This window comes from Galendromus occidentalis, unplaced genomic scaffold, assembly GCF_000255335.2.
Source record: "Galendromus occidentalis unplaced genomic scaffold, Mocc_1.1 scf7180000077431, whole genome shotgun sequence".
Classification (NCBI taxonomy): domain Eukaryota; kingdom Metazoa; phylum Arthropoda; class Arachnida; order Mesostigmata; family Phytoseiidae; genus Galendromus; species Galendromus occidentalis.
This window is the reverse complement of record NW_003805419.1, coordinates 1,137,836-1,160,790: the sequence shown is the minus strand read 5'-3', so window position 1 is coordinate 1,160,790 and position 22,955 is coordinate 1,137,836. Positions and strand designations below refer to the sequence as shown.

General features: G+C 52.0%; 1 protein-coding gene across 1 annotated transcript; it reads right to left on the bottom strand.

The window, feature by feature from the left end:
* Positions 1 to 269: 269 nt before the first annotated feature.
* Positions 270 to 22,146, bottom strand: LOC100904659 (homeobox protein Hox-C5-like). The gene is made up of 4 exons (XM_003742821.1): positions 21,501 to 22,146; positions 4,674 to 4,773; positions 829 to 907; positions 270 to 437 (listed from the first exon to the last, which is right to left on the bottom strand). Exons 1-4 carry the CDS (start codon positions 22,144 to 22,146, stop codon positions 270 to 272), a joined length of 993 nt encoding a protein of 330 aa, XP_003742869.1.
* Positions 22,147 to 22,955: the final 809 nt, after the last annotated feature.

Here is a 22,955-nt window from a genome sequence, read left to right as displayed (position 1 = left end):
CGCTTGGGATACTTTGAGAAATTGTTTCGAGGAACTGTTTTGTATTGCGCCCGCAACGAGTTTTGGAGATTCGATGGCGACGCGCGCCGTAGCTTTCCCATTCGTCACCTTCCGACGTTTCTAAGACTCTTTCGGAATTGTGAATTCTTTCGTTCCTATCTCAAACGACGGAGAATTCTATCTCTCATAGCGTCGCGTGGAGGTTAGGTTTCTTCGAGGGGGACGCCTGACGCCGGTGGAAGCAAACCTGTTCCGCCGGCTCCGTAAAATCAGCTGTAGGGTCCTCCGTTGAGTGTGTGATGAGCTTCCAACGCCGTGACGGGCTTCCCATCCGCAAGAATCGCTGTAACCTCAGACGGGGGACACTTATTGAGACCCATGGAGGGGATGAGACCGTTTTGCAGTTTACTTTCTTTTTTCGCTTTCATGCGACGATTCTGAAACGAACAAGGAAGCCAACGATGAGAATGAACCCAAGAAAAGCAATCTCGCTCAGCGACCTGTTCCGGATACTAAAGCCCTGCCCAGAGCTCAGTTTTTTGATGCTGGGAGCGATGGAGAGGAGAATTCCGGAATGGGAAGAATATGGGCGAATGACTTGACGACAACGGCAGTCAAAGGAAATACTTTTTCTCCTCCTAAGTGCCTATTCAATTCCTCGATATCCGAGCTGGTCAACGACGATCAAGCCGCAAACTCCGATTCGATTGCGACGACGACATGGTGGGTCTCGGAGAGGGGAACCTTTGACCGATTAAGGATCGTTTTTGCATGAGGACGGCTCCATTCGCACCGCGTGAAAAAAAGAGGGACACTCCGTCATCTTACCTGGAACCATATTTTGATTTGTCTCTCAGACAGACACAAAGCGTGCGCGATTTCAATCCTTCGCCGCCGTGTGAGATATCTGCAATGGGAAAAGAAAAAATATTGAAACCTTGTTCGTGCGAACGCGTACACCCGATATCGCACAGCTTCCTTGCGCCGTAGGCATCGCCCGGGAATTTCCGACTCCCGAACGACCGCTCCGTCGTATCGGCTGCATAATCTTGTTTGAATCACAGGGACATCGACGATTCTGATCCAGGTCCCTCGAAAAGTGAAAATGCGGAAGCCACGAGGCGGGAGGAAAACAACTGCGAGAATCGCATCTTCGGAGAGCATCGTGACCGCAGCTTCGGTCCATTCGGAGAGAGCACAGGGCATGAATCATTAATCCAAGTTTGAATGACACATTTCTGCACCCATTCAGAATATCAGAACGCGACACGGTGGTTCAACAGACAAACACGAGCTCAGAATGAAACTCTGCGGGGATCAGACGAACCATATTCGTTCTTCGTTCGCGGCAAAACCGCAACGTCAATCACCCTCCAACAGCCTTTCATAGCGGGTTATGGAAAGAACGTCAGCTTGGTTCGAGCGTCGAATCGACATACCCACAAATGCATAGCTACGGAAAGCTCGCAGCAGGCTGTTGCGGTCGGCGCTTCGCCACAATAATAGAACAGATCTTCTAACAGCATATCGCAGGAGCGGTGGCCGTCCGAATCTTGTTCCTACATCGGTGTCTCAGTCGGTGCCACAGATACCCGTGCAGATGGCTTTGTGTTGGTCCGTAGGTCCTTCGCGATCCGAATTCTTGACTTGCCCGAGCTAGACACAGCCATGAATTTCTGTGCAGTCGCTCAGTTGTCGATACGGACACTCGGCATCATGCAACCGTTTCATTATTCTCGAACGGCGTCCAGATGAGAGAGATCGAGGATCCGGTGAGTCCGGTGCTCGAAGGACGAGACATCGACTATTGTGAGCACACGTAGACCCTCGGTCGGAACGGTTGAATAATTGAACCGGCGAAGGGTCTCTATGCACGAAAGACAACTACCGCTACGTTCGGACTGCTCCGAGCCGGGACGTGTCGTCTGGGCTCATTATTCGTCATGAGCTTCGCAGACACCCCTCATAGAGAGAAATCGAGTCGAATGGTGGGCTGTCCGCTTGGTTGGCTGATGCGTACATGGGTGGGTGTCTGGTGTGATCGGAGCACTAGGGCTCGTACGCAAGTTCGTGCCTTCCGGCGTGGGAGCATGGTTTAAAAACGTATAGTCATGCCGGGGAACAATCACCTGACAGCGTTCGATTTTCCGTACCGAAATGAGCTCAGTCTCATGCGCGGAAATATTGCGAAAGAGCAATCCTTCCGAATTAATTATATGTTTAAAGTCGGTGGAGCACACCGGTGCAAGCCTGCGGGTAAACCAGACGGTGTGCCCTCAGCGCATAGAACGAATGAGCGAGCAGGACGGATGGATGGATGTTTGGTCGTTTGGCCGTTCGGTCGGATTCAGACCCTTAGTACCCTTCGGACGCCAGGCTGCCCGCCGCGAACGGATGGGGCGAGACACGCCCGAAAACCAAATGAGTGCGGACTCATCATACGACCTGTATCTTTTGAGCTCGCCTCCTCCTAGCACTCAGGATAATTACGATGAATCATACGGATCGGGTCGCATCCGAAGCACGCTCTGAGGTCGCAGACTCTTCGGATTATTCGTCATATGACATCATTCGCTTCTGAATAATTCCTCGTTGAGCACTCGAGGAGAGATTTCTTTCCATAATGCAATTTCACGGCCATATCGAGAGCGCCAAGCGAGAGTACAGAGCGAACGATTCGTTGCTCGTTCATAATCGCTTTTGCACGGCCTGCCGACAGGAAATTTTGGAAGAGGTGACATCGTGGATTAAACTCATAAATCATCGCCTGCGGATTTCTTCCTCTCGCCAGCAGCGGCTGTAGATCAGCGAGCAGACGAGTATGCTTTTTTTACTCGATACCTTCATGAGGCCCAAATCGCGCTAACAGCCCAACAGCCAGCCAGCCTACCAAAGAGCCGAAGCGCCAGACTGGGCTCGATGCTACAAAGTTATGCTCTCGCGGTGCCTGATTCTCCCAGTCACTCCGCGGTGTCTGGATCGTCGTCTACATATAGGGATCGTTGTCATGGACTACACTTGAATCAGGGTCCCCTGCACTCTTAGCACAGGGGGAGAAATATGTATTTAATGTGAGAACAGCGCTTACTCTAAGTGGAGGTGATTTTTCATACAGCTCTCCGTTTCCCAACCGAGCGATCGACCAACAAACTTGAACGAACAAGAAGCCAACCGGCCGACGATCATAGAAATGAACACCCGCTCTTTGGGACATCCGATTTCGCGGAGTGTGAGAAGTTGAGAGAGTCACGGATTCTATTTTTCTTCTCTACGAAACACACTCTGGATCGCCGCTGAACAAGATTATTCGACTCCGGGACCACCGAGAATATGATGAACTTCTGCTTCTGTTGTCCGCGTGGCGGTAGCTTCGGTCTCGGCCGCTCGACAAGGACCGAAGAGACAGCTATGGAGTGCGGATGTGGGACGTGTTCGGGTGGGTATCTCGAGTTTTCCTTCCCTCGAGAAGCTTGTGTCCCCACGAAGCAGGGAGGAAAAAAACAGCTGACAACGGGGAGCGGAGGAGAACAGCTTGGAAGATTTTCGTTTCCTTTTTTGCGGCAACTTTTCCTTTTCTCGTTCGCCTGTTTCACCGCTCGTCTTGGAGTCTGCGAGCCTGTGTCTCGACTGGAAGCCGAGGGGAATTCTGTCGCCCATCGCGCTCCGCTGCTGAATCTCTGAATAACAATCAGCTGCCACGACGACGACAACAGCCGCGGCTCCGGTGGAAACAGAAGCAGCACAGGGCGATTCGAGAGAAACCCCGAGAACAATAGATGGATAAAAGAATAGCTCGACAGGCCGAAGACAGATATAGAAGCTCAGCTAGTCGGTCGCGTAGTGGATTGCTCACGAGTATTGATAAATGGATTGATGGATAGATAAATGGAGGCAAGACAGTCAGGCACACTGACTAATAGATGGGATACGGAGTTCGAAGCAAAAAGGGAGGCGTGTGCGTTTGGCGTTGCGGCGCAGCGTTTTGCAAAATTAGAGCTTTTGCGATTTGAGGACTCATATTGAGTCGCAAGGATGGGGGGGTTGGGATAGAAGTCGAACTCAGATCCAACAAAATATTTATTTGTCGGATCACGAACGAGCTATTCATTTGTCTCCGGATACGAAGTTGATGCACTCTGAAGCAGCAAAACGAATGGCGGGAGGACGCTCCCCGAGAGTGTCAAAACAGGCCGCTTCTCAGTCAAGATCAATCCCGACTATCCACAAAATATGAATGAGTGTACTTCTATTGTCCACAAGTACTTGGATTAAGTATTCGGCCCCTCTAATGGATGGCAGGTCCGGGCGACCAACCGATCGAGCCGACGGGCGGTCGAGCGGGCCCTGACTGGAGACAACATCCTTTCTCCCAAGAGGACGTCGGCTAGATTGAAAGCGACTAATACTGGACACAGCAGCGTAAGCCCAATAATCAAGATAAGAACCAGCTGGGCAGACGAGTGACGAGAGAGCGGGCGAATCAAACGGAAAGGTGCAGACTCTTCACTAAAAGCATTTGACTCAAGCTATAAGAGCAGATCGGTGTCGCGAGTCGAGACTCTAGCCTCTCGCAACAGGTATCCGGGCAAAGTACCCACCAACAAAGTTCTGTTTGTCTCCCCTCGGGCTCCGCCAAGGCGATGTGACTCGAGGACTTTCGCTCCGGGGCTTACCTGTTGAAATGGAACTCCTTCTCGAGCTCTAGCGTCTGGTATCGGGTGTATGTCTGTCGGGTCCTCTTCGGGGCACTCGTCGGACATCCGCCCTGGCCATCTGGAATGAAGGCTCGTTCTGATTAGTCCCTAGATCAGAGAACGGGATACAGATAGTACTCGAATTCGCCTCGTCAGCTACCCAAAGTGCCCATGTTTCGGGAAATTCACCACATGATACATTTGTTCCCTTCGGGAGAAGTCTGATTTGTATTTGATGAGATGCCCATGTTGGCGCTTCGTCAATCCGGAAGTACCGGAATGAATAAGATGGATCTCTCCTTTCGTGAGGTTGTGGCCTCGGAATGGCGGGATGGACGAGGGAATAGGCGAGCGGATAGAGAATTCGGGCCATGAATGGCGAACTAGAAGATGACGAAAAGGTGCACCGGGGCCGAGCCGAATTCGCCGGGGTAATGGGCACGACGCACGCTTCCTCCAGGTTCCATTTCGTGCAGCTTCTCCCCCGCTCTCCTCTTGCAGCCTGGCAACGAGCGAGCGGCTGGACGGGTGAAAGACCAAATCAAGGGGTCGGCCGCCGAGCCCGTCAGCCATCGGTAGAGCGACAGCGACATCCCGTGCATTGAAGGTCGACTCCTCATAGGAGAAAGGGTCCGCGAAGAACCGTCGGAGGTACCAAAATGTGGTAACCTACGTTGAGCTCTTGTACGCGTTCGCACCAGTTATAGAATGTGTGGACAACGACTCCGGTTGGAACCCTTTCCGCCGTTGCAGTATCGCCGAGCTGCCCCGAGGAAGGACGCATAATTAGGAGCACTCATGAAACGAGTTGGCTCACAGCCGGATGATGATCCTTGCCGACCGATTATCGATTGTCAACCGGCTGGGCCGTTGCAGGTATCTTGCGAGCAGAATTCGACGAGAATTTCGACGATCCGCTGATTCTGCCCCGACGCTCACTATCACGCAGACGGGTAAAAACGAAAAGTAGAGCACGAGCTCACATACAGAGTTGAAATAGCGAAGACAATCAGAGGGGCAGGTAGGCTACGTATCTGGGCGGGCGACATTTCTGAAAGTACACGCACTCTTAGCTGCTGCGGCAGAGGCGAATAATTTCGGTGTGCCGCCTGCTCCGGCTGCAGGTTTCGCCGTTACAGCCTGAAGCCAAGTTCTTATCTCGAGAAAGAGCAATGAAAGTGGATGGTAGCTTCTCGTTGCCTGTCGGGCAAACGAAGCTGGCTGCAGCGAGCTCCCGGCCTGGTCGCATCCCGGTCCGTCCGTCCGCCCGCCCGCCTTCCTGCCTGCCTGCTGTAAGGCGCGGAGAATTCTGGGAATTCTGTACCATGAAAGCGGGCCGAGCGAACGAGCGGGCGACGACGGGTAAGAATGGGTAGGGAGCGCGGGTAGCAAGAAATGAGCTCGTCCCTCCCCGGGCTTTTCCCTTCGCCTCGGCTTTGAGAAGTTGGCTGCCGGGCGCTCGAGCGGGCAGCCAGTCGTCGAGGGGAAGAGGACGAAGAAGAAGCGGACGACGACGACGACCACCACCACCACGATCAGAGTGCGGGAAGAGGAGCTCGAGGAAATCGCAAGGAAAAGAAAAAGAACGAGGAGGAGCTTACTTTGCGCCCAGTAGCGGCCGTAGCACGACGAGCGTGCTGCCTATATGCTCGCTGGTGCTCACTCGAGGTAGTCGGAAGGGGAACTGAAACGGCGGCGGCTGCAGCAACAAAATACCGACGTTCGCAAGAAACCCGCATGAAGACGTCGCAGGAAGACGATGACGAGGGGCGGGAATGACGAGCGCGTATTCAGTTTGTCGAGCTCTCACCTCGGATTTCCATTGTCTGCACGTTGTCGAGAAACAGAAAACGATTCGAGCACTTGTTATCTGCGCCGCTGTCGAGGCGGGACCAACTCGACATCGGTTGGAGCAGCTGGGCTTGAGCTCCGGGAATCGTCAGAAGGAAACGGAGAATCGGGAAGACCTCCCGCTGTATTGAGCAATCATACTCCGTTCACGACATTTTGTGGTCTCGGGCGAATAATCGAGGAGAATCATCATTCGGATACGCTGTCATTATTATGGAGCATGAGCATCGCTTTCTCGCTCGTGGTGACTCATTTTCCGGAGATGATAGGTATGATCATTAAGTTGAGAGATTGTGGCTTTATGAGGTGTGACCACTTCACTAACCGATTCCAAGTACGATCGAAAGAAAAGATCCCTCTCGGAGAGCATGCGAGGCAGCGAACGTCTGACTGACTGACTGACTGACTGAGGATCTAACCCGCTCAGAGTCCGCCCATCGAGCAGATGTTGGCTTCGGCCATAAATCATCACGAAAGCTGGTTGGTCGCTCTGCTTGTTGGCTAGCTGTCTGCCTGCCCGCTCCGACGGCCGCCTGCCTGGTTGGCTGGATGTTTTGTTATCTCAAACGCATGTCGGTATGCCGATCGTTCCTTGATTCTACTGAGTTCTCGATTTTTAATTCTCACACTCAATCGCTCATCGAACGGTCGAACCGCGTTCTGGGAACGCGACCGCTACCTCGCGCTTCGACTTCCCTTAATTTGTCCGCGGATGACCTCATCAGCGCGAGCGGATATCGGAGGATTATATTCTGTAATCTCGGACTTGTGGCAGCGTTGTCACATATGTTGTTGTTCAACAGATGCATCTCCGGTGGTCTTGATGAAGGCAACAGCTCTCGTTCCTTGTTTGTTTGACTCATTTGTGTCAAACTCACGCGAGAGCTCAACCAGCTACCTAACCCAAGGCCATAGCAACTTCTCTGACAGATTCTGAATCGTCGTCCCTCTACCTGAACTCTAAGCCTTTCACCTTCTCGAGTGCGGTCACCATCTCGTGCTGAATTCCTCACACCTTAGCGCCGTTCCGAGCTCCTCCCACTCGCCTCCGCTCAGAATACACTCTGAATGTTCTTGCAACGAGGACCGAGTGGAAAGGAGCACCGCTGAATATTTCTACAGAACTCCGAGAGACTTATCGAGTGGCCCTCCGGATTATGACGTTCGGGATCGCAACATAATGAAAACGGGGGAAGAAGCTTATGAGATTATTCCCTCGAGAAATTCTGACGATTTAAGCCTCTCGTGTGCGATCGAATACGCCGCGTCCATCGACTTTTCCCGAATTCGGAATCGTCTCGCCTGTATTTCGGTTCAGCTCCGACTCTTCGCCGATCGAGCGGACGGCTAGCGCGGCGTGTGCGTTTGGTTTCTGTTCAGCCTTTCATCCGAGTAGCTGCCGGTCGTAAATCTTAGCTAGCATAAATTCTTCTTGGTTGCACGTCTCGACGGCTAGAAGAGCATCACCATCATTGCTGCCGCCGCCGCCGCCGTCGGAAGGCCACCACGCATCGGTCCGAGCGAGCGGCTGCAACGGCAGCGACCAACAACGAGGCAAACCTTATAGCTGGCAGACGGACATTCCCTGTTCGGCATTCTCCTCTTTGGGAAGAATGTTTTTTTTCTCCACAAGACTTCTTGTGCAAAGGAAACGAGCTGGCTGACTGAGTCAAATTATTTGCCACCTGCGTCAATCCGCTCTTAGCCGTTCCAGAAAGTCCGCTTGACCATCTCTGATCCCAGGTCGATTGCCATAGATCTAGGTGATCAGGAGAGTACCTTGCCCACACGGCAAACGGGAAAGGCACAACTTCATTGAAGGAAAAAAAACAATATGGATTTCCGAATCTCGATAGATCGATCATATGTAATGCATGCGGGAATTAATTTTTTCAGTCGACCCGTCGGGAACAAGGCGATTTTGAGTCGTCCCTCCTCATAGAATAAGGAGTAGTTGTTTCCAGTCCATGGATTTGTGAACAAGCCATACCACCGGAACTCATCTATTTCCTCCAGGGAGGCACAGGAGCATTTGGAGCGAGGACCTTGGTATTCTGTGACAGTCTGTTTTCTCTCCAAAAATTCCCTTGATTGATCCTCGCGAACGTTTCCGTCGCGTATTCAGTTGTCGATCGACGTTCTCTCAAAGTCGCCCTCTGTTCCCGCAAGTCGAAAAACCGGATCCCACCGAGACAGACATCCCGACGATTCGACTTTTTTCCCGCACGGTAGACATGAAGTCTTCAGTACCTCCCCTGCTCTCGCTCAGATTTTAGGGCAGACGTTCCATAGTCGCCTCCGGAAACGCAATCTGATCCTGGTAAGCACGGGGATCGTGTGCGTCATGCCAAGGATCGATCCACGGACAAAGCGGTGGCGTTCGGAAGAAGATCGGCGCGACGTTCGGAAACGCATGAATCGAGCAGTGATGAGTGAAATCGTCATCTCCTTTCATGATTGCTTCGTCTGGCAGCAGCAGTGGTGTTGACGTTCTTGCCGATGATGATGATGATGTTTTTGGCAGCAGAAACAAGGCAAGAGAAAAAACAAATGGTCTTTCGACGACCACAAAACGAACACAAACGACAGAAATGAGCATAATGATAATCATTCCACTGTCTGTGCCGTAAGCATCATATTAGTTTTCCTTCTCGTGTCGCGAATCTGTGATTATGATCACAGGGGACCATCATTATGATGTCTTCCTGCGAATCACTCGCGGCTTCAGCGATCTCATCCGATGGGTACGCAATCGGGCACCGTGTCGCACTCCGGCGCATTTATGGTTGGATCACGGTGTACGGATTAAGGAATCGGTGATGAATGTCCGGCGATTGACGAGACAACTCGACGAGGGGACGAGGAGAAGGGAATCATGAACTGATGACGGGAAAAACGCAGAGATCGAGCGAAAGCACACATCGTCCACGATATCGTCGATTTCGAAGGACTGACGATCGATCACTTCCGCCAGCAGTCAATCGTTTCGGTTCGACTCGACCGTTTTAGGCGATATCCGAGGGGGGCGGAGGGGTCTAGGTATGTGTGTCCATATATGACGCACCTCTTTAGAGAATAGCTCGAAAAGTCCTTCCCTGCTCCACCGCGAATATCGAGAACGGCATCGACCGATGGAAATAGTCTCGGAAATATTTCATTTTCCAGTTTATAATTTTCTCCCGCTGTGATCCATCAAGTCAGTGCCCGTTGGGAGCTGTGTCCAGGAATTGGACTCCTTCTCCTTCCCCCTTATTTATGCCGCCGGTCTATAGTTCGCTTGTTTTTTCTCTTCTCCTTTCGGAACAAGGAAGAAGTAGCCGGCGACTACGTGTCGTCGACGTTGTCGGGGACGACAGCAATGCTGGAGCAGCCGACGGAACGAAGTCAGAGAGGAACAGCGAGCGAATAATGAGACAAAGAAGAAGCCGATTGGCTTCGAGCCGTAACTGAATGGTGCCCGTCAGCTTGCCTGCCTTCCTGACTCCGCCGTCTTCGTCGCTGTCGTCGCTGCCGTTTCTTCTGCGAGCGATTGCTTCGGCATCTCCATCAGCAGCGACTTCGGCACCAGCACCAAAATGAAGCAGCGGCACGAGAAGAAGTGGACGGCGACCACGACGACGACTACGAAGAGGAACACAACCGAACGCTCAAGCAGCAAGCAGTCAAGGGGACGTCGATGGCCGAGCAGCGCAGAGTTTCCATCGCGTTTCGTCGTCCGCAGCGCGCCGTTGCCGTCGCGTTCGCTGAATCCGAAAACCCAACGGAAATTTGAACGACACTTCGCTCGCTGAACGACAGACCCATGTCGACTCGGTAGCTCATGGAGCTTCTCGGAATCGATTATTATTCATTCTGATCGAGTTTCCAGGAGGTGAAATTCTTGTGCACGACCGTTCCTCTTGATTTCGAAGCGTGATTCATTCAAACGGTCGACGATCTTATCGCAACGTGATCCTCCGCTCAACAGATGCTCGTGGAGTAAGCAACGCAGCGGTTAGTTGAGAAATGACTGACTGATTGGGACATGGATCCGCGACGAATAACAAAAATCACATTCCGATTCGGACGCGATAGAAACAAATTACCTAAGCAGGCCAGTTGCAGCTCGGGAGAGACTCCACGGATCTTAGTGTACTCAACGCGGATCACAGACGATATTCCGCGTCACCCGTGCACACATATGTATGCGAATTCATTGTCGAATAATCCGTATCTGACCACGATGATTGGTCGAGAGTGTTGAGGGTCACTCCACGAGGAAAAAGAAACCAAACATGATCTCTGCTGAGGTCGGAGAGTTTCTTCGGAGTGATACGATCCTCAACGTTATTCTAAATCTCGGATGCGCTGTGCGCGAGCGATTGTGGATGCTAAGCTGTAAGCTAAGGAGCGTGTTAAGGCTACGATGATCCGCTTGTTCAGCTCCATTGAGACCTCGTCGTTGGTCTAACGAACAAACTATTGTCCTCCAAGTATAATATTTCATAGATTCACAACATTCAGAGCTGGCAGATGCGGCCGCCGTCGCCATGATCTGATCAGAGTCTCTAGTCCATCGACCATCCGTCCGCTCATCTACCCAGCGGTCGACCGACCAAGCAAACGAATCGTTGGTTGGTCGGTCGGCTAGCCAGTCGCTCTCTGCCTGAGTAAATAGAGATGATTTATTGGGTCAAAGGTGTCCGCCATCGCTTCTCCGATGTGGCTTGTGCTACTGGCGTAGATCTCTTCCTCGCTTGCTGGTTTGTTCGTTCGTTCGCTCGCTCGCTCTCTCGCTTGCAAGTAAGCAAGCAAATGAATGCAGCGACCGCCGACCGCCCGCCCGCCTGCGCGACCGCTCGTCCGCTATCTACTCCAGAGGAAGACTACTAAGCGAATCGGGTATAGGGAAGCGGGCTCCTCTCTCCAAAATGAGTTCCGATACAAAAACTCGGTGAAATTCAGTGAGAAGTCGACAATAGACTCCAGAAATAAGCACCGATCGATACGGCCGCGCCGGAGCAACACCGACCGCCAGCAAGTTCGCTCTTTGCCTCTCGACCGAGATGGCTTCGATTCGAGAGCGCTTCACGAATGAAAATACATGGAGCTTCGGCTTCGCCCGGGGACGCGATGTGGTTTTTCTCTCAATAAGACAAGGGTGGGATGAGAGCATGGACGCATGCTCGTTCGAATCTTCTCACTCATTCAACAATTTCTCACTGAATTGAGGACCTCCTGTTTCGTTCCATTCGTGTGGAGGTTCGAGTTTTCGAAATTCGCGAGCAGCCTCCAAACGCTTTCAACCCTGAAGAACTCTATCTCGGCTCGGGTCACAGACGGCTCCGAACTACCGCAGGAAATCCTTTGACCGCCATCGGGTGGCTCGATTTCCGTGCAACGCGATACTGATCCCCTTTACACCGGATCATGATGAATTGGGTAGATGTTCTGCCATATTATTCATTATTCGTTTGGATGAAGCGAGCTCAAACTGGAAGCTCATGCAGAGACTGTATCGATACCTCATTATTCACGCTTTCACTCACCGCGGGGGCCATTTTTCGAGATTGACTGAGTGACAGACAGACAGCCAAAATAAACGGCATTATGGCCGTTGTCAGGGAGTCATCAGGCAAACTCGCTTTCTTGCTACACAGCCATTCGCTCGAGACAGACATCGGTGGTGTACTCCTGTCTCATGGTGCTAGCCGGCGGCCTGGTGTGCTCGTTGGTCGGTTGATCTCTCTTCTCTGACAGTCAGTCGGTCGGTCGGTCGGTCGGCACCCGTTGTCGTCGTCGCCGGTTGAGAGACCACGGCCCGAAGATGTATGACACGAAGGGACATCGCTGCCGGGACATTAGGAGATTGATTTCGAGCCAACCATCCTGTCGGTCGTCCAAGCGGGATGGCTGACTGAGAGCGAGCCAGGGCCTAGCGAGCGAACGAACGAGCGAGCAAAACGAGAGAACCAAGCGAGCGAGTCGCCGAGGAACATGGAGAGACGACTGACGGGTGGATTGCCCACTGGCTCGCTGTCAAACAGGCAGGCGGGCACGCCGCTGTGGCAAAAAGCACAGAACGGGCGGGCGGCGGCACAGAAGAAGGGGTCGGGTGGGTGGCCGGCTGGCTGGCTCGTCACCCTGAGCGTGTTTCGAGCCTGGCGGGGCTCGCCGTGAGTGAGATCACTAATCGGCTCGTTTAGCGTTCAGCAACGGCGGCGATGGGCAATCCCTGGGCACCCAGTCGGTCAACGCTTCGGCTATCCGTAGGACAGGTCGGTAGGCTGTCTGTCCGTCCGTTCGACCTGCCGACCCACCTTGGTAGCCTACCACGGGCGGCGTTGTCTACATGACCAAAAGAGTGGCCAGATCTCACGTTCGACGTTTTTCGAAAATAGTTCAACCGAATAAGCGGACTACTAAAAGACTTGATTTGATTCGCCATATGTATCCCGCGAGCTTTTTATGGCCGAGATCGACAACATCAATGTCGCTAGTCGCTATCATTACTGTCGTGAACATTATTCTTACCATCGCCGCGCCGCCATGATTTGAGCGATTGTTTCGCAGACTGAACTCCGATGGCTTTCACGCAGCCGTGATTTTTTTCCCAACATCAGCAGCAATAATTCGTTCCATCGTCGGGCGGAAGGCTGAAAGCATCCGCGCATAGAGCGTACCAATAGCGTTCGCTGTACAAGCCCGGCTACAAAATTATCAGCAAGTAATGCGAGATAATGCCTTTTCTGAATTTGATGGGGGTATACTTCAACACACCGTCTGTCTAACGCTTTCTGTCCGCCACTTTATGGAGGGCCGCCCGGCTGCCGGCCTCTTCAGTGGTCAATGGCTCGTCGTCTACCTATATGCTCGGCGGCTCGACGAGCCAACTGCATAATATATGAAGCCCGCATGAGGCTCCGACTGTGAGAATCCTGACGCGTAATTTCGACGAGCGTACTTTCGGTCTGTTTGATTGTGATTCGAACAATTGTGGGGATCGGGTTCTAGGCTCCTGGTCCACGATCCCATTTCTTCCCGTCTCGAAGCGATATAATCGCCATCTACGCGAAATCGCGCGTCCCCTCTCTGGAAGAGTATGGGCCCACTCAGGTCTTGGGTCTGATTGGCAATTCCGAAATCTCGTGTCACGCACATGTATGACGGAGGAGACAGAGGTGACGGGGCCTGACTGTCAAGGTCCTTCAAAAGTCCCTATCTAATCAGGAATTGCGTGTCCGACGGCCAGACAGCTCGGCAACAGATGTTCTGTGCGTTTATGAACAGCAAAAAGTCGGCGTGAACAACTTTCGCTGGCCGATTTATCATCCTGGTCAGTGTGTGTTACCATTAGAACAAGCGGGAGCAATTTATGTCACAGAGGAAGGGGGCTGGGGCGAGCAGCTTCCGTGGCAGAGGACGAGTTACCCAAACAGTCATAGGAATGACACGATTGCGCATTGAATCGAAGTCCGTGCCGAGACTTTTCTTCCGAATTTTTTCCCCACCTCAGGGTGTCGGATGACGGAGGGAGGTCAGTGCCGAGCCCGAGGGATAGTCTTGATAGCGTTCGCTGTAAAAATGAGTTTTCTGCTCCTGTCAGCAGCCTGCAGACGATGAGCAGTCGCGTACATCGTCAACATCGCCGACGCGCTGTGCTGTTGCTCGGAGCGCAAGCAGCAGCAGAAGCGAACGGAGAATCGGAACGACGTCTGAACGGAAAGTAATTACACTTATTCGTCGTCCTAGTCGCTGTCCTGCTACCCTTGTTGCTAGCGCTGAAGTTGTTGTTGTTGTTGTGCCTTAAAGCCTGAGCGGCTGAGTGACTAAGGCCGGTCGGTGGATCTGCAGCAACGTCAACAACAAGGGCGGTAGCAGCGGCAGCGATCGAAGGCCAAAGAGGGAAGTGACGACGCACTTAAACGAAAATAAAAATACCATTTGGGATCCAGCGTCAGCCATGAACCCCTGTCCGGCCAGTCAGTAGCTCGCTCGGTCTGTCTCTTGGTCGCTCGGCGTGTGTGTGGATCTGTCGCTTGATCGGTCGGTTGTTTGGTCGATCCCTCGTTCAAGGCACTGCGTCCGTCTTCAGAAACTTGCCCAAGCGCGCTCGCTTGCGAAACTTGCAAGTAGCACGCTTGAGAGAGGCCTTCTTAAAGTGCTGCTTTTTTCGAGCGAGGGGCGAAATCGACCAATCATGCCACATATAATGCACCCTTGCTCAGATTTTTCACTGACTACGAGGCTCTTCCGCGCTTACACGCTCATTCGCACACACACATAAACACCACCGGACAAAGAGACAGAGAGCTTGCCACGTTTTTGCCATTTCCGTCCGTCCATGGCATTCAGAGGAGCTAATGAACGATATCTTCGGAGTATGTGTCCGAGGTGACTTGTCTCGTGCACACTGGAACTAGAGCGAGACATCTCTGGTCGAGAGTCTAGCGGAGCTCGTTTTTCTCCCCGATTCTCCTTGAAGCCCTACATTTCTCTCTCGATTCCCTCAAACGAGATGAGCTCGATGCATTCGTGATTGATATCCGAAATTCAAATCGATGTCTCATCATTGCCATACTTTCAACCACCACAATGCATCTAACTGCCTGAACACGAGCCTTCCGGAAAGTCAATTCGAGTGCAGTCGAGAAGAAAACGAATGGGCTCGGCGTAATTCTTTTTGTTAGCGCTATACATCTCTCTTCCCGCGTTCCTCCCAGCCGCTGTCTCCTTTTTCTACTTCTTTCTCAATGAATCGTCTGTAGCGGCGGAACCACGTCGGGGAGCTTCAACTGCTAACTGTATTTGCTTTAGATTAATCAAATGCTCTGCTAGACACTGTCGGCAATCGCAGGGAGCCTTCGAAATATACACAACAAGCTGAAATGGATGTTCGACATTCTTGACAGCGGCTCGCGTCGCTCGACGCCGTATCGTGGGCTTCATTGAGTGATTCCCTGAGAGTGAACTTATGTTCGACAATTGGAATCAGCGGCTCCTGCTCGGAGATCTCGCATCTGTACAGGAAGCCGCCCAAAACACATCCGATCGCGTATGGATCCCCCTGGTCGAGCACCCGTGGTACCGTACGCCAACTTCACAAATTTCGGAGCCGACGGCGTCGCCGAGTAGAGAAGGAGCCGCCCTTATCTGATGCTTCTATCTCAGAAACAATTAAACAAGATCTGCTTTTCGTGTTTTTGAGAATCATGTCGTTGTTCCGTATTGCTGCTGTGAACAATTGCCGTATCAGACTGATTGCAGAGATTAGCGGTATGTTTTCCGCACCTGATTAGGTAATGGAGAATGCCGGCAGAGGAACAGAAAAATGCCAGGGAAGGCATCTCACACATCGACGGCAGAAGATTTCAGGATGGAGAAGAAGAAAGATCGAACGCTAAGGAACGCATCAAGCCAAGAACAATAAAAACGAGCGAGCCATCGCACAGGCAAGCGGACGAAGGAGCGAGCGGACGACTCGCTGTTGTTGCTGATGCTACAGTTGCTGCTGGTTTCAGAGGCCCAGTGGGAGGAGCCATTCGTCAAAGAATTCATTCATCTACTCAGCATCAGCACTGAGCTGAGCGATACAACAGCCAGCCCAACAGTCAGTCAGTCAGTTCGACAGCCGACAAGTAAGCTACTCATCTACTGACCGAGCGACCGACCGACTGGGCCAGCGATAAAACAACCAAGGAAGGAATCGAATTCACAACCCTACCGACGTTCAGCATGAGACACTTCGGAACAAAAATGACGAATGAGACCGCTAGTTGCTCGGAGCGATCATGATGTAAGCAGGCACCCGAAGCGAAAGGAGTATTTCTCGACAGACCGACGCTTGGCTCCCGGAGAGCTATAGCGTGAAATTACAGGATCCTGCTCAACTAAGCCATCAATGTCATCGAAAGTTACCATAATGGCTCCCCGGCCGTGCTAGATAAACTCAGGTACTACACTGACGAAAGCTCGACGAAAGCGTCGGTGGCAAGCAATGGATCGAGTGGTAAGAATCAGCACGGGACATTCATCATTCGGAATGAATGCCGGTTCATTGGATCATTGATTGCAAAGGGATGACAACCAGGGCTGATTGTTCTCTCATTAGGGCGCCAGACAGTGTCGATTTCCTATGTACGTATGTACCTAGAAAGAGTTCTGAGCGGGCTCGGACCGGCATTCCGTTGCAGCATTTGTCCCAAAAGTCCACGGTGCTTCGCAGCTCTCGTGGAATACTCTTTCCTCCTGTCCGGGGAGTCCTCTCTGCAGAAATCAGCGGCGCAGGTCGTGCAGAAGTCTCAGCTCAACGTATACTGTTTGAGTCTGTCCACAATAAATCTTACAATTATTAGTTACAATTGTTTCCAAATAATATCCTTTCCCATTGCAGGCGGACTTGTTTCTCTTGTGTGGACGACTGACGAGTCTCTGAATTCTGCAGAGCCTAGTGTCGCTCGAGACAAAACACGTCTGCTTCTGCGGATATCGCGACTTGAATATGGACGAGCAGAGTGAATGCCCTTCAGAGACGAACTTGGAAATGTTTGAGAGAGGTTCGCTCGCTAGAGAACTTCGCCATGATTGCTGCAAGGCGCGAGCGATTGGCATTGACGGCAATCGCTTTCCTTTTGGCCGTATGCCCAAAGTTTCACCGAAAGAGCAAGGGAGCGAGCTAACGAGTGTCTCTCAGTCTCAGTCGACCAAGTATTCTCAGACTGTCTGTCTGTCTGTCGATCGGGACGATCAATCATGTTCGAGAAAAGTACTCATTCTGTCGCTAATTTCCACGGCGGTTTCCCATCCGAATTCGTCTCGAGCCCCGCCGACGGGTCTCATTGAGCTTCGTTCCACTGCATGTTTTTTGCGAAGCGAAACGAAATCGCTCATCGACGTAATTCCAGCGTACGATAGAATGCGGATAACTCATCCAGATCGCTGTGAGTTTATCGATCCGAAAGAACTTCCCGGATGGACGGAATGAATGGCGCGGAGAAAAGGACCTCTCGGCGCTTTTTCCGCCTATATGACTGCATCGCTTCCCTCGTGCTCGAGCAGCTGGTGTTGTTGTGGTCGTTCAAATGCGTGTAGTTGCGGGATTCAACAATGCGAGTTTGCGGAAAAATGAACAGGGGAACGAGCGAATGGTCTGACCCAACGAACTACCGCCTCGATGCCGAAGCGCACACTGACTACTACATAATTTTGCCGCGAGAGCGACTCCTCTTGGGAACAAGACGTGGAGGAGACGTGATAATTTTGACCGACTGACTAAGCAAGCAACCAACCATTGACCGAGCGACGAGCCGTCTGGCTGGCCGGCCATCCGACTGAGTGAGATGAGAACATGAATCAACAATCCGAGGGAATTGACGGAGTCGACTTTTTTTTATATAGCTTTCCGTGGAACAACGCTGTTCTTCGAGAGAAGGGATACTTCGAGTGGGTTCACTGTCTGTCTTGAGTGAGTGAGTGACTGTCTGACTGGATGGCTGGCTGAGGTGTTCTTTCGATCCAGCAGCGTGGTAGCCGCGGACGAACAAAAGACGAGTTCCGTGTCAAAATATCACAGCAATTACAAAAAGCTAGGTAATTATTATTATTTCACGTCGTTCCCTTTTTCTGTTGTGCAGTGCTGCTGTGAAAAAAACAGTCATTGGAGCCGGCCTGCTACATACCACCCAGTCGGATTCACGGACTAACAATCAGTCAGTCAGTTAGCCAGATCTTCCTCCCTTCCAGCTATCCATCCATCCGTAGGTCCAGCAATCAAGCCGCTCCCCAACATTAGTAAAAACGGATTCGGGGTACAGAAGGCCCGTTCGTACTGTCACATCTGATGTTTTTCTCATGTCAAAACGTGGAGTGATAGTTAGACGGAGAGTCGGAACAGGTGCACCACGGTCCGTTACTCGTTCCTTTCGTTCCTGTGTCACATGCCGAACCATAGCGTTCCCCGATTCGTTCATTAAGTTGTTCTACGATTTTCCCGCGTATCAATTATGTCGGCTGCCGGAGCGGCTCGATTTTTCGCAGCCGGCCAGTCAGCCGAATGAACCTGAATCATTATCACACTAAAGGGCGAGAAAAACGGCGAACGGAATGGAAGAAGCTCCCCCTGTCTCTGAAGTCTCACGTTTGCCTAAGAGCAGTGTCCATCACAGGACGTGCTTTCCAATGAGACTTCGGACAGGGGAAACCGAGCTGAGAGCCGAGCTCGGAAATATGCTTCGAAGATCTCAGCAAGCACGCTTAGCGGCGAAATCAGATTAGGAATTCCGGGTATGAATGATTCCCCCAGAGTCAATTAGGGCATCAGAGAGACTCCTCGGCGACTCATTTGCGGAGTCTGTTTCCGAGGGAATCAAGCCCGCCAGCACCAGGTGAGAGCGAGAATACCGCGAAGCGATGAAGCCATTTGGAGAGGCAGAATTATATATGAGACAACTCAAAGCCCCTCTTCGTCGTTCACTCTCCCTTATTGCGGAGGTAATCGATATTCTAAAGCGAGCCGAGCTCGAATGTGAGTGAGCTGGCTAGCTAGCAGAGAAGCGAGCAAGTGAGCAAACGAGTGCGAAAGTTAGTCTATGAAAGAGCAAGCGATCCAGCGCGGTTTCAATACACGCTTGGCGATCACATAAATCCATCAATCTAATCTGACCCGTCACTGACACATAACTAGAGACGATCGCTGTCCACTCGTAGTCGAATCCGTAGCGCTTATCGATGAGGCTCTTCTCCTCGACGAGCGGAGAAGATCGGATTGATTTAGCTCATTCAATCGAAGCGAAAGCCTCAAACGAGAAGGAAAAAAACTTTTTTTTCTCCTTCTTCAGGGCTCCCGCGAGACCGGTCCCGCTCGGGTACAAATCGAGTTGTCACTGAGAATCCAGAACACGGCGGCGATCACGAAACCCCCATTCTGAATGTTCGGGTGAATCACGACTCGTGTTTGAATCTTACGGCCCGGATCTCATCCGTAGTGGCGCGGAGTCCCTCTCTAGGTTCCCTTGAAGCTCGGCGATTATTCCCGGACCTCATCCGGAAGCCGTCGGCAAATAGTTCTTCCAGTTTCGCATACTCGCCGATGTCAAGACTGAATTTCTGAGAGTTCGATTCACCCCTTCATAGGTATATGGAGGAGCCCTCCACGCGCGTACGGGGGCATACGACCGGGAAAACCTGTCGTGGCGGAGGTTCTGTGCTCGACACAAAGGTTTATGCTCCGTGAAGTATTTTCTCCTCGAGGAAATCGATTGGCAGAGCCCCCGGAGCATCGCAAACGAAATTAAACGCTTCTTCCTCTATTGAACGAGTCCTGCGCTCGTTCATGGGGTGATGTCTTCACATTAAACCAGACGTTCCGACCCAATGGCCCGCGGCTCCTCCGCCGCACTGCCGACTCGCTTCGATCGCCCGTCCGACCGGTCGACCGACCGACTATCCAGTCGATCCCCCACTCGTTCGTCCGTCAGCGGGTATCTTGCGATAGGTTGGCTTATCGCGGTGATTGGCTCTTCGGTATCTATGAAGGAAGCCTCTTGGCCTAATCCGAGGGCGAATCCCACTTCACAAGTCGATAAAGGAGAGCGGCAAAACAAACTTGTCCGGACTCCTCCGAGGTACACCCCCGTGCAAGACTCTGTGGCAAATCGGACGTCTGAATGAGGTAATCAAATGGTTTTCCGAGAATCTTTCAACTTAGAAAGTGCCGCGTAAACGTAAGCGACTGGATAATGACGAGCTTTTGTTACATGCTGTTCTCCCCTGACAAACAGCAGAGGTGACTATCGTGTTGCTAATAGTCAGAAAGATAAATGAGGAACCGCATAACGCCAAGTCAAATTGTAAGTCCCGCTCCTCCTCCAACAACGGCTTTGCCAACGCCGCCGCACCATCACTGCGAGAGACGAGAGACAAATGACCACCATTAGTTTAGGCATATTTTTCTCACGAAGAAAAACTAAGCGACGCCGCTCATACATACACAGACACTCAGTCGCTCGCTGAACGCAGTCGAATAGATTTTCGATTTTTCGAAGGGACATTTCTTCAGACTGAGTACTTAGCGGCTAATCGACACAGAAGAGGAATGAGCCTTTTTCGGCGCAATACAATCATTTCTCTCAGGGATCAAGTTCGAGTAGTTGTCATTGACGGAAATGATCTGGAATCTGGACCCGCAATGCAATCGAGAGCTCGACAGAGCACCGTCTTTGTCGCCGGCTGTGAATATCCGCTCGGTGGAATGAGGAGCCGATTGTAATATCGCCGAGGCAGCAGAGTATCGCTGCGAGCGGTCTCTCGACTGCAATCGCAGCTTCCAATAGAGACGAGAAATGAACATGAGGACGAGTTGGATGGCGACTGCGGGAAGAATGGCGGGAGTCGACAGCACAGTGCGGACCACGGCCATAGATCAGAAGATTTATAGTCGAAGCGGAGCAATTGGATTATAACGATGACGCCGGTGGCGGCTTTGACGACAATGACACCGATGAGCTCGAGACGAATTTTTCAAGCGCGAGCGATGTACTCAATCATAGAAATTGCGAAACTCTTCGAATCGTCCCGCATAAGCTTGTCCACTTAGAACCCTCAGCTAATGAGGTGCAATCTCATCCTACGGGAAACGATTTGAGTCGCGTGGAGTACGCCAGAGGCTCGAGATTATTCAGCAACGCAGCTTCATCACGACTCACGGCGTTGTTGACTCCAGACACGAGCCGCGGGAATTTCTCGAGCATTCGGCTCCCGTCATCGGATCGTGATGAGGAAATCTCACAGCACGACTCGGATTTATTCCGATTCGGCGAGGATGCAAGCAAACAATAATCATCATGGGTGACGTCGATGCAGGTGTTCACCGACTTTTTTTCTGTCAGTAACACCCCTCGAATGGTGCTCCGGGATTAGTCTTACGTCGAATCTGATCGCTTCGAGGATTAAAGCAATGAAGGAATATTTTCCACTCACCGGCAGTATTGGGTGCGTAGCCTTTCATCCAAGGGTAGTAGCTTATGGGTGGTTGAGGCGGATTGGCGTAACCTCTCAAGGGGTCCCCCATGGGGTAACCCAGATGCGAACCTTCAAGCGCTCTAGGATCTAAAGTTTGTGGGGGAAATCTTCGTAGGTCGGCTCCTGGGATGCCTGGGGGACCCCTAGGCTCGGCTTCCAACTCGCTCTTGGTGCCCATGAGCGGAGGTTTTTCGGTCGAGGGGTTCGAAGAGAATTTCTTAGATTCTAGAGCGGCCTGCTGGCCGGGACTGCAATTGCTATATTGTTGAACCAAATCGGTGTTGTTGTTTTCCCGCTGCGGGGTTGGTGGGAGACGATCGTCGCGAGCATCGCTCCGCGAGCTCAGATTCATGCCCGTGCTCCCAGCACTCGACCGATTGGGATCCGACGGAGAGCCATACTTTTGGTCGCTGTCGCTGTCGGAAATTTCTGGTACAGATGGGGGATTGTGATAAGCATGACTGGTCGCCGCAGCCTGTTGTGGGGTGGATCCCGTAGGGTAGTAGGGGAGTCCCGGATAATAGTTTCTATGCGCAGCCGCCGATTGGTAAGCAGCCGGCACGTCCGAGCCGGAGGGCTCTCCCCAGCCAAAGTAAGAGTTCATGGCGAAACCTGTCGCCGTTGTCCCGAGTATCGTCGTCAACTTGCTTCAGAGCGCTCGCGAAAACGCCAATAGACCACCGTCGACTCTCCAGACGTATCCAAAAGTATCGAAGATGTAGAAGAAGGTAATAATCACGACAACGTCAGTCGCTCATCGGCCCGAGCTTAAGTGAGATAAGCGGCTCCTCGTAGGGGATGGATGGACCACACTTGAGAGAAGTTTCCTCGAGAAATGATGTCAATGATTATTATGGTGCTTCGGAATACAGAGGTACTCCCGATCGATGGGTTGACGTTTCTTTGTGAGGTTACGCCGGTCAGATTGGCGTGTAGACGTCTGGACTTTCTGGCTGACGTCGTCTCCGACGCAGCAGCAGCAATGCTCGAAGGGCTTGCTCGTCTTGCACGGTATTCCCCTGACTTTCTTGACGGTCTGCACAGATCGCTCCACGCAGATATGATATGATTTTTCCTTCTGCTTGTACGCTGCCGATCCCCGACCGATCGATCTTATGCGACACGGTGCTCAATCGCCGGCAAGCTCTGGTCGTTCGTCAGCCGGCGTAGGGTTCGGATCTCTACTGGGCGCGCTGTAGCTTCGACGCGATTCCGGCGATCGAAAATAAAATCTGAGGAACTGAGTTGTGCTGCTCCGACGTTAATGACGTTGCTCTCCCACGAAGGTGATAGTTGTTTTCGAATTTGCACACATTCACAAAGCGTATTCACAACTTAAAAACGCTCCAGACGTCGCCGACAGCCACCGACGGTGATGGTGGCTACTATGAACAGCAGTTTCGTTGTTGAGGA